Below are 14,790 nucleotides of genomic sequence, written 5' to 3'. Positions count from 1 at the left end.
TGCTAGTTAGGGGGTTCTTCTGTAGCTCGGAGGAGGTGGACCTTTGGACCAGATGAGCCGATAGCAGGGGAGTTGGCAACTGTGGATGTCAGAGAGAGCCAGTGGAACTGGCAGAGAGGAGGAAAGAGGGGTCCTGGAGGATGGAGATGGGCCCTTGAGAAGGGTTACACTTTCTTCTTTTTTTGTGTGTGGGTGGGTTGCTTACTCTATGTGAAGTGTAGCGTTAAAGTATTGGGGATATAAAGATGCATAAATCATGGGTCCTGCTTTTTACTAGTTCACTGTGTGTAAGTGTAAAAAAGAAAGCCATGATATGGTTGATAAGCATTATATGGTGTTAATTAGTAGGAAGATGATGTGGGGCTAATTACATCTAGCCAGGGTCATTGCAATTACAGAGAGGTGGTGGTGTTGGGGCTGGACTTGACAGTGAGTAGGTACTTACCAGCTGGAGAAGGTAGAGGGGGGCTGTGGGGCAGAGGAAGACCGTTCCAGGCAGAGGCAGCAGCAGGTGTGGAACAGAGGGCTGTAAGAGTGTCAGGCGGGGGGTGACCTGGAGCACAGGCTCTTGGGCAGCGCACTTGGATGGTGGGCAGGGGGCACTTGGTGGCTAACATTCCTAGCCTGAGGAGTTTGAGTCGGTTATGCAGCCTCTTCAGGTGACAAGTGGTGGCTAACATTTTGTCTGCATGTGGAAGTTGAAGTCCAGGTGTGGTCAGTTTGGTTTCTAACCTAAGTGTTGACGTGCGTTTTGGAGCAGGTGTACCGAGTGCTCCCAGTTTAAATAAAACACTGTGAAACTTCGAGGTGAGTGGGGTGTATAGAAGAGGTATAATCAGAGACCATGTCTTCAAGGAGTTCAGCTTTTACACGGGAGACCACGTTTACAGGTACACAGTGAGTGAAAAAGAATCTAGGTTCACGTAAGTGCCAGTGCGGTGAGCAAATATGGAAGTTGAGGTCCAGGTGTGGTCAGTTCTGTTTTGTGGCACACAGGAAGCCGAGAGGCTGGAGCGGCCCCTGTGGTGGGCAGTGGTCAGAGAAGGCTGCCTGGAGAGGGACCCGAGAGAGCCGCAGGGTGAGTGGGCACTGGTGAGTCAGGAGGAGGGCAGCTGGGGAGTTCCGGGGGAGAGGGCCACATTCGTGGGAAGGCCGGGAGATGGGTTTGCGAGCACACAGCCTCTCCACGTTGAGGGATTCTTGCTCCTTTACTTGTTTATTTAAATTCAGCCCCGTGCCAGGGAGTCTGCCAAGCCTTACAGGGTATGGGTGACAAAATTAGCAAGGTAATTGGGAGTTTGGCATGCCTGCTGAACAATAGGAAGCCACTGGGGTCATCCAGTGACACTGGCAGGGTGGGTCGAGATTTGGCAGCAGGGTCATGAGTTAGGCAGCCTTGGGCGTAATCCCAGTGCGGGGCCCTGAAGACTTGTTAGGGTTATGCAGCAGGGAGGATGGAGAATGGGGAAGGTTAAGACATTTTGAAGGACTGCTTGATGGAAATGATCTTGTACAATGTATGAGAGGGTGCAGGGGTAAATACAACCCCTGGATAGAGCCTGGGTTAGGGAGGTGCCTGTAATGAGAAGGGGGAAATCGAGAAGGACACCGTTCTGCTCAAGGGAGAGCAAAGGGGGTGATATGTACTGTTTACGGCTGGAAGTAGCTGAATGCCTGTAGTGTAAGTTGTGGGAGATGAGAAAACTGGGTAAAGGGACTAGACAAGGGGAATAGGCCCTATGACAGTTGGTAATGATACATAGTGAGTTACACTTGGATTTTTTATAATTATTCTTTGTCAGCAAAACATATGTATTTAGAAATTTGTTAACAAAATTGGAAAAACAGTTAATTTCTTTTTTGAAAACTTAAGATGAGAAAATGCTTCATATTCATTGGCAAAAATTTAAAAAGCAAAAGTATATAAAGAAAATTTGTGATTCTGCTGTATAGATAAAATCCATATCTATATCTATGTATAAATATGAAAAATTATATTTTATATACCTCTCTCTCTGTCCGTATCTCTCTCTGTGTATATAAAACCTTTTTTTCCTTAACAGGAGAAAAAATACTTTTTTATCCAGCTTTTCCCTTCACCTAATATGTTAGGAAAACTTTTTTCCTATAATTGAATGTATTTCTACAGTATTTTTATTGTCGTGAGCTATTCCTGTGTATGGCTCTTTTTGCCATAATTTGTCTAGCCACTTCATATTTTTGGATGCTTAGTTGTGTTTCCTGGTTTGCTAGTATAACAACACCGTACTGAATACTCTTGGACCTGCATTTTTGCATATAGTCTGCATATGTTTAATCATATTAAAACTTACAAAAATTTATAAGGGAGAGAGAGAGGCTTCAGGTCACTTGTAAAATCTAGTCCCAAAAAAGGATTAAATACCATTTTAAAGATGTGGGAGCTGTGTGGTCCACTCCCTTGACGGGGACCCCTGCGGGCTGCAGGGCCCCACTGTCAGTACATTCTTATTATGATCTTTGTCCATCAGTTGAAGGAACAACCTTTGACATTTTTACTGTAATCACAAGGCAGACCACCCAGCCTTGATAATGCCCTAGTTTTGCAACCTGAAGAAAACTGTGTTTTCCATGTTCAGATTAATATGTTCTTATATTTATAAATTATTTCATTATCACCTCTAAAAACTGGGGCAGAAAATATCTTGATTTTTTAAAAATATAAACTGTTGAGGTATAAATCAAGTGCCCAAATCATAAATGTACAGCTCCATTAATGTTCCCAAAGTGAGCTCACACCCATGTAATGAGCCCCCCCAGAAGCCATCTGATGCCCCGTCCAGTCAGGACCCACCTCTCCTGAGGGGAACCAGTTGTCTGGTTTTCAGCTTCATAAAAAAGGAATCACAACACTATGTTTTCTTGTGTCTCATTTCTTTCACTCTTGCTTTATTTATTTATTTTTTTAAAAAGAGGCAGGGAGGGGTGGGGGAAGCAGGCTCCCTGCTGAGCAGAGAGCCCGGCATGGGGATCGATCCCAGGATCCTGAGACCATGACCTGAGCCGAAGGCAGAGGCTTTAACCCACTGAGCCACCCAGGCGACCCTCACTCTTGCTTTAGTTGTTAAGATTCATCCCTATTGTTGCATGTGGTTGGCGTTCTCCTATTCTCATGGCCTTGTTGTATTCCGTAGTGTGATTGTACCACAGTAGTTCATCTGTACATCCTACTGTTGGTTGATGTTTGAGTTATTTTCCATCTTTTTGCTATTGAAGCTAATGCTGCTGTGGACATTACAATGCCAAAGGGTGTTTTTTAGTTAAAAAATAAACACACACACACACATTTCTCTGCACACGTTTCTGTTAGAGACCTACTTAGAGTTGAAATTGCTGTGTCTATGGTTCTGTGCATGTTCAGTTAGAGGAGATGCTGCCAGACAGTGTTCTAAAGTGGTTTGACAGTTTACTCTCATACCACTAGTGTATGAGAATTGCATTTGCTCCCTGTTTTTGCAAATACTTGTTATTTCTTTTTAATTGTCCTATGTATGGGTTAGAGGTACGGCATTGTAATTTTATTTTGCACTTTCAGTGGAATTCTTTTTAAGGGGGACAGCAGCTCAACAATGATTCTGAATGTTACCTGGGGGAAAAATCGAAGACTGATCATGGCCCAGAAAACTCCCAGGAGGGAAAGTAGCACAATAATTTTAAACCTTCCTTCATTCAATAGATGTGTATTGACGATGGTTCTCTCTGCCTGACACCAGTCCAGGACCCTGAGGATGCTGCAGTGAGAACCACGGGAACAAATCCTGTCCAGACAGAGCTTTCTCTCTAGTTGTAGCAATTAAGGTGCATGCAGTCTTGAAAGCGTACACAGGTGAGTTGGCCAGGACACCTGCTGCAGGGATGGCAGGCGTTGTCAGCTCATCCTGGCATCCCTTCATGGAATTTGAGGGCAGCCCCAGACTCCCAAGGAGTCTCTACCTTGGGAAGCCATTCGTCGCCAACTGATCAGAACTAGTGTTGAAGATGGACTTACTTGCCAGGCTGTTCCCTGATGATATGTGATAATTAGTGTGTGATACACTTGCATCTTAAAGACAGGGGAGGGGAGAATGATTTCATTTGTGCTCCTGGGACAACCAAGAGATTAAGTGGGAAAAACTAAAGTAGGAGGATCTTTACCTCAAACCACATAAAACAATAAAGTACCAATGTATTGAAACTTAAAAAATAAACCTACTTAAAAGCTAAGAGAAAATATGGGTAGAGATCAGTCTTGAGATGAGGAAGGCCTAGGTTCTAGATTTAGAAGTAAGCAATGGAAGAAATTGCAAAGGAGGAAGAAAAATCTGCAGACTCAATTATCTACAAGTATCAAACTGGATGAATATTTGCAACAAATCTGGTAGAGGGGGAAAAGGGCATGTTCACTCACTGCTGTTGGGAGTGTAGATTGGTACAGTCTTTTCTGGAGAGCAGCGTGATAATAAGTATCAAGAGCCTTCAAGTTCCCTCTCCTTTGACTCAACATTTTCTCTTCCAGGAGTGTAGCCTTTGAAGATTGCCAGGAATTTGGATAATTGTTACATACAAGCTGGTTACCTTAGCTTTATTTAAAAATAACCCAAACTGGAAAACAACCTTAACATCTACTGGTGGGAGAAGAGTTAAATTGTGTTTTTTGCTTAATTAATTACTCACTGCTGTAAGCAAACATAGGTGTGATTCTCAATCATGGATCGCTGTAGTTAGCCGGGACATCTCCCTTGTACTTCCTGTCTTGCTTTGCCTCCGGAAGATCAAATACAATTCTTCCATGTTTCCAAAAAGCCAGTTCAATGCTAAGTGAAGAATAGGGGGATTCTTGGACCATTTTTGAGCTTTTCTTTTGTACCCTGCTAAAATTTATTAAACAAAAACAGATTGTACAGAACATTTATGAAGTGCTTATTGTGTGTAGTGTGTTGTGCTAAGTATATTATGTGATTATTTGTTTCTTTCTAGCATTGACCATAAGAAGCAGGTGATGTTGTTATCCCAGTTTTACAGGGGAGGAGCCGGAGGCCCGGGAAGCTTACTTTACAGGTCATCCAGGTGGTGAGAGGCAGAAGCAGAGCTCAGTGCAGCCCAGGCCTGAGGGACTCCAGGGCTGGTTACTGAGTATTTAAGCAAGTTTATCCTGCCTTGGAATCAAAATGTAGAAGTAACAAGTGACTTTTAGAAACAGTTGTAATGGGACTTGACCCTGTGGCTGCAGAGGGAGTGGAGGTGCTTTGGTTGCACTTCCCTTCCCGGGGAAGGCGACATCATAGTGGCCTCCGGGGTGGTCACTGTCATCCAGCTTGCCTTGCTCTTCGTGCAGCTCTCGGAATTCACCTCCCCACCCCCCAGTCACTGTCCTGTCCCCAGGGTCAACAGGTCCTCTCCTGTACCGTCAGGATACTGGATGAGCCTGTGTTGTTTCTCAGCATCCCGGGTGGTCCCTGGGACAGGAATGAGCAGCTTCCTGCTTCTCGGCACTGGATTCTGTCACTAAAGGCAGGAGAAATGCTGTGTAGAAAGCTTTGAGTGCGCCCAATTCTTATGGGCCATTTCTACTCTAGAATGGAGATGAAGCTAACTAAAGCAGCCTTTCACATCTCCTTCTGTAAAATCCCACGAGAAGCCGTACAGTTAACAGTTTGCTTTCCAGCTTAGCTTGTTTGTCCTCCTTTCTTGCATTATTGGTGTCCTTGAAACAAATGGGGCAAAAGAATTAGGTTGTTCCCATCCATGATTTTATAATTAATTCTTTTTTTTTTTTTTTTTTAAAGCTGTATGTCCTTGCTAAAAACAAGATGTGATTTTTCTTTCCAAGTTTCTGTAAACTAGGGTTTCTCAATGTCAATACTGTTGACATTTGGGGCTGGGTCACTCTGTTGTAGGGGCTCGTCCTGACCTCTCCTAACTAGATGTTGGTAGTGTCCCTCCCCCCCAGGTTATGACAGTCAAATTTGTCATCAGACACTGTCAGATGTCCTCTATGGGGAAACATAAAACAAATGGAGAAAGTGCAAAGCAAGAGAAACCTCGCCCAGCCCTCCCGCCCTCCCCAAAAGGCAGGTAACAGAGAGAGGGTTGGGCCTCTTAGGTTTTGCTTGGCTGTTAGGGGGATGTTGGTGTTTATAAGCTGGACAGTCAGGCTAAGCTGCCCCCAGTTGAGAACCACTGGTATAAATATAAAACTTGGCAGACTTAACATGTTTTTGTTTTTTTCTATGAGATGTTCAGAAATAACTGTGCTTGAGAAAAGTGTGTTATCATGTCTGATGTCTTATCTGTTGAATATTTTCAGCTTTTTCACATTGACCTCATGATTATGTACTTTTGAGGGTAAAATATCTTCTCTCTTTTTTTTCTAAACAGTATGCAAGCATTGAAAAAAATGGTGAGTTTTTCATGTCTCCCAATGACTTCGTCACTCGATATTTGAACATTTTTGGAGAAAGGCAGCCTAATCCAAAGACTGTGGAACTTCTAAGTGGTGTAGTGGATCAGACCAAAGATGGGTATGTTTGTTTTTAATTATCTTATTTAATATTTTTTGTTTGAAATAGCTTTTTGTCACTTTAAATATTAGGAAGTCACTGAATACCTTTCTATCTCTCAAGAGCATTTTGTCTACCTATTACAGTTAATTCATTATTAGGAATAATACCTTTAACATTTCCTTCTTATCACAGTTGGGGATTCTTTGTGTGTGTCTTTTTTTTTTTTTTTAAGATTTTATTTATTTAGGGGGAGAGAGCACGCTTGAATTGGGGGGAGGGGCAAAGAGAGAGGGAAGGAGAGAATTTCAAGCAGACTCTGCATTGGGCACAGAGCCCTGTGTGGGACTCAGTCTCATATCCCTGAGATCATCACCTGAGCTGGAATGAGGAGTTGGATGCATAATTGACTGAGCCACCCAGGCACCCCATGTGTGTATTTTTTGACAGTAATCGAAGCAGAAGTTAGATAGAACATAGATTTGTTCCAGCAGATGTATTTTTGTGGGGAAAATTTGGTTGCTTTCACACACCTTGTGTTGATGATTCATACGAAGTGTGACCAAGCTCACATGCAACAAGAATGATTTGATTCAAGGTTTAAGGCCAATTTTTTTTCTTACTTGATAGTTTAAAAATTCTTGGGCACCTGGGTGGCTCAGTGGGTTAAGTCTCTGCGTTTGGCTCAGGTCATGATCCCAGGGTCCTAGGATTGAGCCCCACATCAGGCTCTCTGTTCCGCAGGGAGCCTGCTTCTCCCTCTGCCTGCCGCTCCCCCTGCTTGTGCTCTCTGACAAGTAAATAAAGTCTTTAAAAAAAATTCTTTAGGGGCACCTGGGTGGCTCAGTTGGTTAAGCCACTGCCTTCAGCTCGGGTCATGATCCCAGGGTCCTGGGATCGAGTCCCGAATCAGGCTCCTTGCTTGGCGGGGAGCCTGCTTCTCTCGCTGCCTCTGCCTGCCACTCTGCCTGCTTGTGTTTACTTTCTCTCTCTCTGACAAATAAAATCTTAAAAAAAAAAATTCTTTAAATTACAGAAACATTGAAAGAATGTAATGAATATCTATTATATACTCTGCACCTAGACTAATTAACACGTTTGTCACCTTTGTCTTCTCTTTTTACACACACATGCTTTCTACATACAAATACATGTATACAAATCATTTTCTTTTTTGGCTGAACCATTTAATTATAAACTGTAGACATTATGATATTTTAGCATTTATCTTCTAAGAATAAGAGCATTCTTCTATGTAACCACCATACCATTATCTTCCTCAGGAGAATTGACAGTGGCGTGTAATATCTTCTGATATCCAGTCTGTATTCCAATATACTGGATCTTTCTACCTGCCCCCCAACCTCAAATGACTTTTTGCTGGTTTTTGTTTTTTTGTTTTTTGCTTTTAAATCTGGGATCCAGTCAAGGTTCTTGTATTACACTTAGTTGTTATATCTCTTTTAATCTAGAATAGACTTTTGCTTTCTAATGTTTTTTTCATGATACTGACTTATAAAACCTGGGCCAGTTATTTTATTGAAAGTCCCATGTTCTGGACTCATCTGGTTGCTTCTTCAGGCCTGGATTCATGTGAGTTTTTGGTGCAGGTTGGGAGAGATTGTGTACTCTTTATTGTACCTCCCAGGAGGCATGATGTCACAGCATTGACAATGGGAAGTTGGATGTCTTGGTTAAGGTGGCATCCCCCAGATTCTACAGAGATCATTTTTGTTCGTAATTAGTAAAGAGATACTGAGAGCATGTGCATATCCTGTCTCCCGGCGACTCAACATCCACTAGTATTAGCATCCATGATGATCCTTCCCTGAATTAGTTGTTATGTTGTGGTTTGAAAAGTGGTGATTTTTCTTTCTTCCTTCCTTTCTTTTCTTTTTTTAAGATTTTATTTACTTATTTGAGAGAGAGTGAGAGAACACGGGCGGTGGGGGGAAGAGCAGAAGCAGAGGGAGAAGCAGACTCCCCTGCTGAGCAGGGAGCCCAATTGGAGGCTTGATCCCGGGACTCGAGCCAAAGGCAGATGCTTAACTGACTAAGGCACCCAGGCACCCTGAAAGAGAAGTGGTTTATTTTTCAAATTCTGTTATTTCTCCTATATTTATTATCTAGCATTTTTTGTTAAGGAAAAGCTTTTCTTCCCTCCACTCTGTTTTCTTTCTCTCTTAATATTGGTATAAAGTCATGGAAGTTCTTACTTTAAATTCAGTGTATTATAGTCTATTGCTGTTACTCTCATTGATGCTCAGGTTGTCCCACTGTGGGCAGAGGGAGTCCCTTTAGCCTGACTTCTGTGCCTTCTGCCTGTGAGGGCTCCTTGCTTCAGGAGTGTAAGGGGTTCCAGGCTCGCTGTGGGTATTCCCTACCTCCAACCTGGAAATCACTCTTTTCTTCAAGAAGTCCTGGTTTTTTTAGGTTGGGAATAGGGCATAGAAGCAGAGCTGGGCACAGGCTTATCGCTACTAGGTTGTTACTACTATTCTGGCTTCTCAGTGGAAAGAACAGAGAATTGTATTTAATAAAATCAAAACTTCATAATGACATTTCCTATTTACATTTAACACGTCAGGAATTTTTCCTAATAGTTGATCTCTTTCTTTCAGTGAACATTTTGGCTCCTTATTAAATTAGTTTATTTATGGGCATTAACTTGCATACTTGTTATACCTTCTAATTTTTTTTTCCCCATTAACATAGATGCTTTTCCTATTTATTTTTACAGGTGCTCTCCAAAAATAATAGCCTTTGATTCATTAGATAACATACTGTAGCATACGTTGTACATATATAACGTAACAGATACATTTTTTCAAAAGCTTCTAACAAATCTGAAATGCTGGCTCTGCTTTCCTGGTTGTGCAGATGAGCTAGCTGGGGCTGTCGCTGACCAACCTGTTCGCCAAAAAGCCTGGCTGGCTCCAGAGACCACGTGGCCTTTCCACTGCTTCAGACTGCCTTTTCTCTCATAAGCTTGTCATCCTCTTCAACTTGACATTTTCTTTCAGATTTTGTATTATCTTAAATCTCAGTGTTTCACTGTGACAGAGAAAATCTTAGATGGCCTCAATCTCTTGCCCTATGACTTTTTCTTCCTTCGGTTGCAAAAACCTCAGTTTCAGAAGGGAAAATAACCACCCATAATCTTTTCATCTCGACACGATTATTTAGAGTTTTTTCAGTGTCTCCTGTGATTTGTTAACCTGCTTCAATATTTTCCATAATCTGAATGTATTTTAATTGCAGTTCTTTTATAATCTTTTAGACTGTATCAACCAATTCTCGTATTTCCATACACGGTTCATATTAACAGGGATAAATAGCTTTATCATTTTCTATGAAATTATGTACCATACTTTATGAAATTGTGCCCTTCTAGAGTTATTTCAGTTTTCCTTTGGTTTCTAGTTTTCCTTTTGTTTAATTAATTCCCTTGGAAGAACTTAGAGGCATTCCTCGATGCAAGGGTAGAAATATTTTAAGTCTCACCATATGCATTGTAATTCTTTCCAAAAGAATTCAAAACTGAGTAAGTTGAAGAACTTGTCCAAACTATTAAAGCTTTCTGAGCTAGTAACACAGCACTGGTGTTTGAGCCGAGACCTCCCTAAGCCCCAAGCCTGTTCAGATGTTCATGTGCCATTTTCCCAAAGCCTACCCCGGACACACAGCTCCTCAGTATTTATGTCACACGTAGGTGTAACTGTACATCTGTTGTCAATGTAAAACTGAGAATGCCTTCATTTCCCCTTCCTTTCCCTTTCTTTGGAAGCATAGCCTTATCAAGTTCACAAGTCACAAATCATCTTCCCAAATCAACTACTGTTCCTTGAAAAAATTACACGACGAAGCCACATGTTGGCACACAGAAGCACAACACCTACAGCAGGCAAAGGGGGAAGCACTGGTGTGGCCTCTGTCTGTCTCTCCGGGCTCTTTCCACATCGCTTGGCTGGCCAGAGGGATTTTAGTGCATAACCTTATTAAAATTTGGAGAACTATTTGTAGATTGGTCACTTTAGGAATAAATACAGTGGCAGCTGTGCTGACCCAGATGACAGGGTGAACTGCAGTAGTTACTTTTAGGTAGATACTGGCCCACGAGCTGTGGTTTCTTGAGTGTGTAGACCAGGTCTTGCATATTTGCAGATCTCCAGTGTCTGGTCCAATATCTGGCCACCGTTTCACAGCAATTTGTTGACCAAATATAGGTAAATCTACTGAGAAGTATTTATTCCCCTTCCTACCCCTTAAGAGAGCCCAGGTGTATTGAGGAATGGCGGTTCTAGTTCAGTTTCGAGATTACCCACTGTAGTAGCTGAATAACGTCTACCTGTAGATATCAAGTCATATTCCCTCGAATTTGGGAACGTGACCCTGTTAAGAAAAAGCATCTTTGTAGACATGATTAAAACAAGGATCTCGAAATAAAGAGATTACCCTGGCTTATCCATGCCTTAAATGGTGAGAAACAGAGACATAGAGAAATAGAGACAGATGTGACACAGACACTGGGCCACCAGAGGCTTGAAGAGGCGAAGAAGGCTCCTCTCCTAAAGAATCTGCCTTTGGAGGAGTGTGACCCTGCTGCAGCCTTGGTTCTGGACGTCGGGTCCCCAGAACTGGGATGGAACGGATTTCTGTTGTGTTCAGCAACCTAGTTATTGGTAGTCTGTTAGAGCAGCTCCGGGAAACACCTACACTCACACACCTGTTCTCTCTGGGTCAGAAAGCCTGTAGTCGCAGCTGGCCTGATCGTGAACTGCCTTTTTTCCAGTAGTAACTTTTGGCCAGATCCTAACATTTTCCAGGCGGAGACCCCTGCCGCAGTCTGTTTCTGTGAGGTCACTGCCCCTTCCCTAAGGCTTCACTTCTGTGTGGGGTTGGGCTGAACTCTAGGCATGGGAGTTAAATGCCTGTGCACTGCATGAACTTAACGGACAGGGATTCTCTTTCTCTGGAGCACTCTTGATTTTGATTCAGTGTTCATTGGGTAGTGGCTTGGTCATACTTCCATTCTGTGAGATTCTTGCTCATTTTCTGAAGTGCAGAGGCTGGCATGCCAGGAACATGGGAAGTGCAGGACACAGTGATGGGAGAGGCAGGCCGTGGCCGACTGTGTAGGAACTTGGTATTGAGGATTGGGGATCTTTGAGAGCACTGGAGAGCCATCAAAGGATAATTTGAGTCCAGCAGTTGTTACAATTTGCCTGTGTTAGAGCCTTCTCAGAGTCTTTGATTTCACCTTCCCCCACCCCTCTTGTAATTGCCTGTTGTGTTTAGATTACCCAAATTGCACCATTTTAATAGATTTAATAATGGGTTTAATCAGTTTGTGAAGTTCCTTGAGAGAGATGAGAAGAAACTTTGAGTGCCCAGTCCTGGACACTTTGCTTGTTGGGCCTCATGGGTAAGGAGAGCTTGTTGCAGCGTTTGAGGAGAATGAGGAGGAGGAGGGGTTGGGAGATGGAGGGTCTCTAGGACCCTCTGTTCTGGGAGCCAGCTCCTCTTCCCTTAGCCAGACGGTGTGAATTCTCTGCTTGATGTTGGGTTTATTTGTATGATTTTTGATGTGTGTCTTAGATTTGTCGTCATTATGGTTTTGTTTAAAATGGGATTGAAGCTTTCTTTGTATATCATCCAAGGGTAATTTTCACACATTATACAAGAGCAAGTAAAAGTAATTTTGTGATTGTCCTTTTGAGCTTTGCAAGCATGTTTCTCTTTGTTATTTAATATTAAGGGATATGTCATTAGGGAGAGCTGGGCTTAAGAGCTGTTTTCCCTAGTACTTGAACTTCTTACCTGGGAAGATTAAGTGGGGCCTCTGTAAGCTGGACGTATTGGGTGCCTTGCCTCTTGAGCTTAGGATGCTCACTGCCCGGTACAGCCTGACCCCTGTCTTTGTGGGGTGGGCACTGGCTGCCTCTGGCATCCGATCATTTTGCTGAGATCATGTATGACTTTAACACGTACATGTTTTCCATCTCAGGCATAGAAGTTCTTTGTGGTCAGCACGAGAACAGAAGTTGGCTCTTATTTTGAAAACAGGACAATCAGAAATGCTGATTTCTTAATGAGCTGACATGTCCATTTTACCATTACAGCCCCAACTTTATTGTATTAAAATGATAGCTCTATAATCAACACATAATTCCTTTCTCTTCAGAGAACAAAGTCCTGGGCCTGTTCTCATTTTGAGGCAGGAGGAATAAGGGTGTCAAAGAAGAAACAATAAAAAAGAAATCTAGGGCTTTAAAACGTGTGGCTGTATAAATCAAGTGTGTTCTCTGCCTTTCCCTTGTTCGTTCTTAATCTGAGGGAAGGAAAAGTATGGCCTGTAAATACTCAACAAGGTGAAGGAGGATATAATAATGTTGTTGATGATAACATCATTTTTATATACCTGTTTTCACTTTGTGAAGCTGTTGCAATGAGATCCAGGCCTTGGCCACATGCTGGGAGTTAATGAGGTTTACAATTGGCAATGCTTAAAGAGTATTAGGGTAATGTATTTAAATATCAGCAGTTCCCAGTCAGAAATGCTCATCTTCTGTCAAATATAATCCGGAATCAATAAGAGGAGGTCTTTCAGTTTGCTAATGAGGAGCGTTTTCTACATGCTAGGGTGGACACAGAGTTCAGATAAACACCTGAAATTCATAAACTATAGAATTAAGCAAAGGCATCTCTTTCATTAAAAAAAAGTTGGTAATAATCAACAGCAGTCACCTGAGAAGCTTAAATTTTCTTCTTAGTCATCAGACTCCCAAATTAATCTACCAAAACAAAAAGCCTCATTAGCAGCTCTCATTGAATCAGTGTTATTTTTTCTTCCTCTCAAGGTGTCTGATTAACCCCCTTTCTTTTTGCATTTCTCACTTTGTGTTAATATTTGATGTCTGAAATCATAGGGGGGTGCGTGCAATGTGGTGGCTAGACACTGTCTGCAAGGAGCAAATTAAAAAGAATTCTTAAAAAGGTTTGTATTATGTCTCTGATATATTAGAAAACCTTTAGGAATGTCAGGTGCCTGGGTTTATTTTTCTTTTTAATTTGGGAAAGGGTTGATTAATGACTGGGTGTTGATTTCACTTCTCATTCATATGTAGGGACAGCCCTCCCTCTTCCCCCTTCTTCTGCTACATAGGAAATGCAGGCCCTCTTTTGGAGAGTGTTGCTGTCAAGGGAAGGTGAGAAATGGGGCCAGAGCTAGTGGGGGAGGGGAGGTGAAAGGAGGGTTGTGGATAGATGACAGCATAATGTAAGCTGACGGTAATGACTGTAGAGAGCAGAGCCCTGGCAGGAAGGAGAGAAGAGGAGGAAATTCTAGCGCATTGTCTGAGAAGGAGGTCCTTGTGAGAACTGGGTGAGTTCATCTAGAACAGCTGTTCTCAAAGTGTGGCCCTTGGGCCCCTGGGAGTCTCTGAAAACCTTCTCAAGGAATCTGTGAGGTCAGAGTTGTTTACCTAATAATACTAAGATTCACATCTACCTTTTTCACTGTGTTGTCTCTGAGCAGATGATTCTGAAAGCGGTCGGGGTTAGGGGGTGAGGCGTCAAATGTGTGGTGCCTTAGCTGCCATAAGGGAGTGCCACCAAGCCAAACAAGACAGGTGAGCAGTCACGCTCTTCACTACCACACGTTCAAGGTGACAGAAGTGATGAGCATGTCAGGTCCACTTCAGAGTGTCCTTGAAGAAGTGGTAAAAATCACTGATTTTTATTAAATCTCACCCTTGAGTACACATAATTTGAAAATTCTGGGTGGCTAAATGAGAAATTGGCATAAAGAATTGCTGCTGGTTATTGTTATGTGGTTGGTTATCTGAGGAAAAGAACTTGACCGCTGATTTGAGTTGCTAGCTGAGTAGTGATTATTTTTCATACAACACTTTTTAAGAGAATTAAAATTTTCATATGACAGTTTCCCAATACTTAGATTTTTCTGATGTAATTAGTGGGGATATTAATGATTGTGAGTTTATAGTACAGTGTTATGAAATGTGCCAACATTTGGAAGATTGGCATAACTTAGGGAAAGGTGTTTTTCCATTGTCCTGTACAGAGTGTTTCAAAATCATGCCTGGATAAGAGATCTAGTCCTAGTGCAAGACAGACCAGTGGAGTTTAATGGAACAGAGTGGGTGCAGTTTCAGAGTCCACATTGTAACTAATCTCTGAGGAAAGATCACTTGTTGGGATTTGGTGTTGTACCGTAGAGGAACCAGGTACCTGAAAAGGCTGTTAAAATACT

At 42.4% G+C, this 14,790-nt stretch overlaps 1 protein-coding gene across 9 annotated transcripts in view; it reads left to right on the top strand.

The window, feature by feature from the left end:
• Positions 1 to 14,790, top strand: part of SLC25A13 (solute carrier family 25 member 13) — a gene marked incomplete at its 3' end in the record, with an annotated part of 185,925 nt that overhangs the window by 35,176 nt on the left and 135,959 nt on the right. For 7 of the 9 annotated variants that reach the window (XM_080818406.1, XM_080818405.1, XM_080818404.1 and 4 more), the window contains exon 3: positions 6,397 to 6,539. In XM_080818406.1, coding sequence (XP_080674532.1) covers positions 6,397 to 6,539 — 143 coding nt within the window. Of the gene's footprint in view, positions 1 to 3,752; positions 3,866 to 6,396; positions 6,540 to 14,790 lie in introns of those variants that run through there. The other 2 variants (XM_080818407.1, XM_080818408.1) reach the window with 2 other exon arrangements.

The sequence above is a fragment of the Martes martes genome (genome assembly GCF_963455335.1).
Source record: "Martes martes genome assembly, chromosome: 11".
Taxonomy (NCBI): Eukaryota; Metazoa; Chordata; class Mammalia; order Carnivora; family Mustelidae; genus Martes; species Martes martes.
This window is presented reverse-complemented; position numbering and strand designations above follow the sequence as displayed.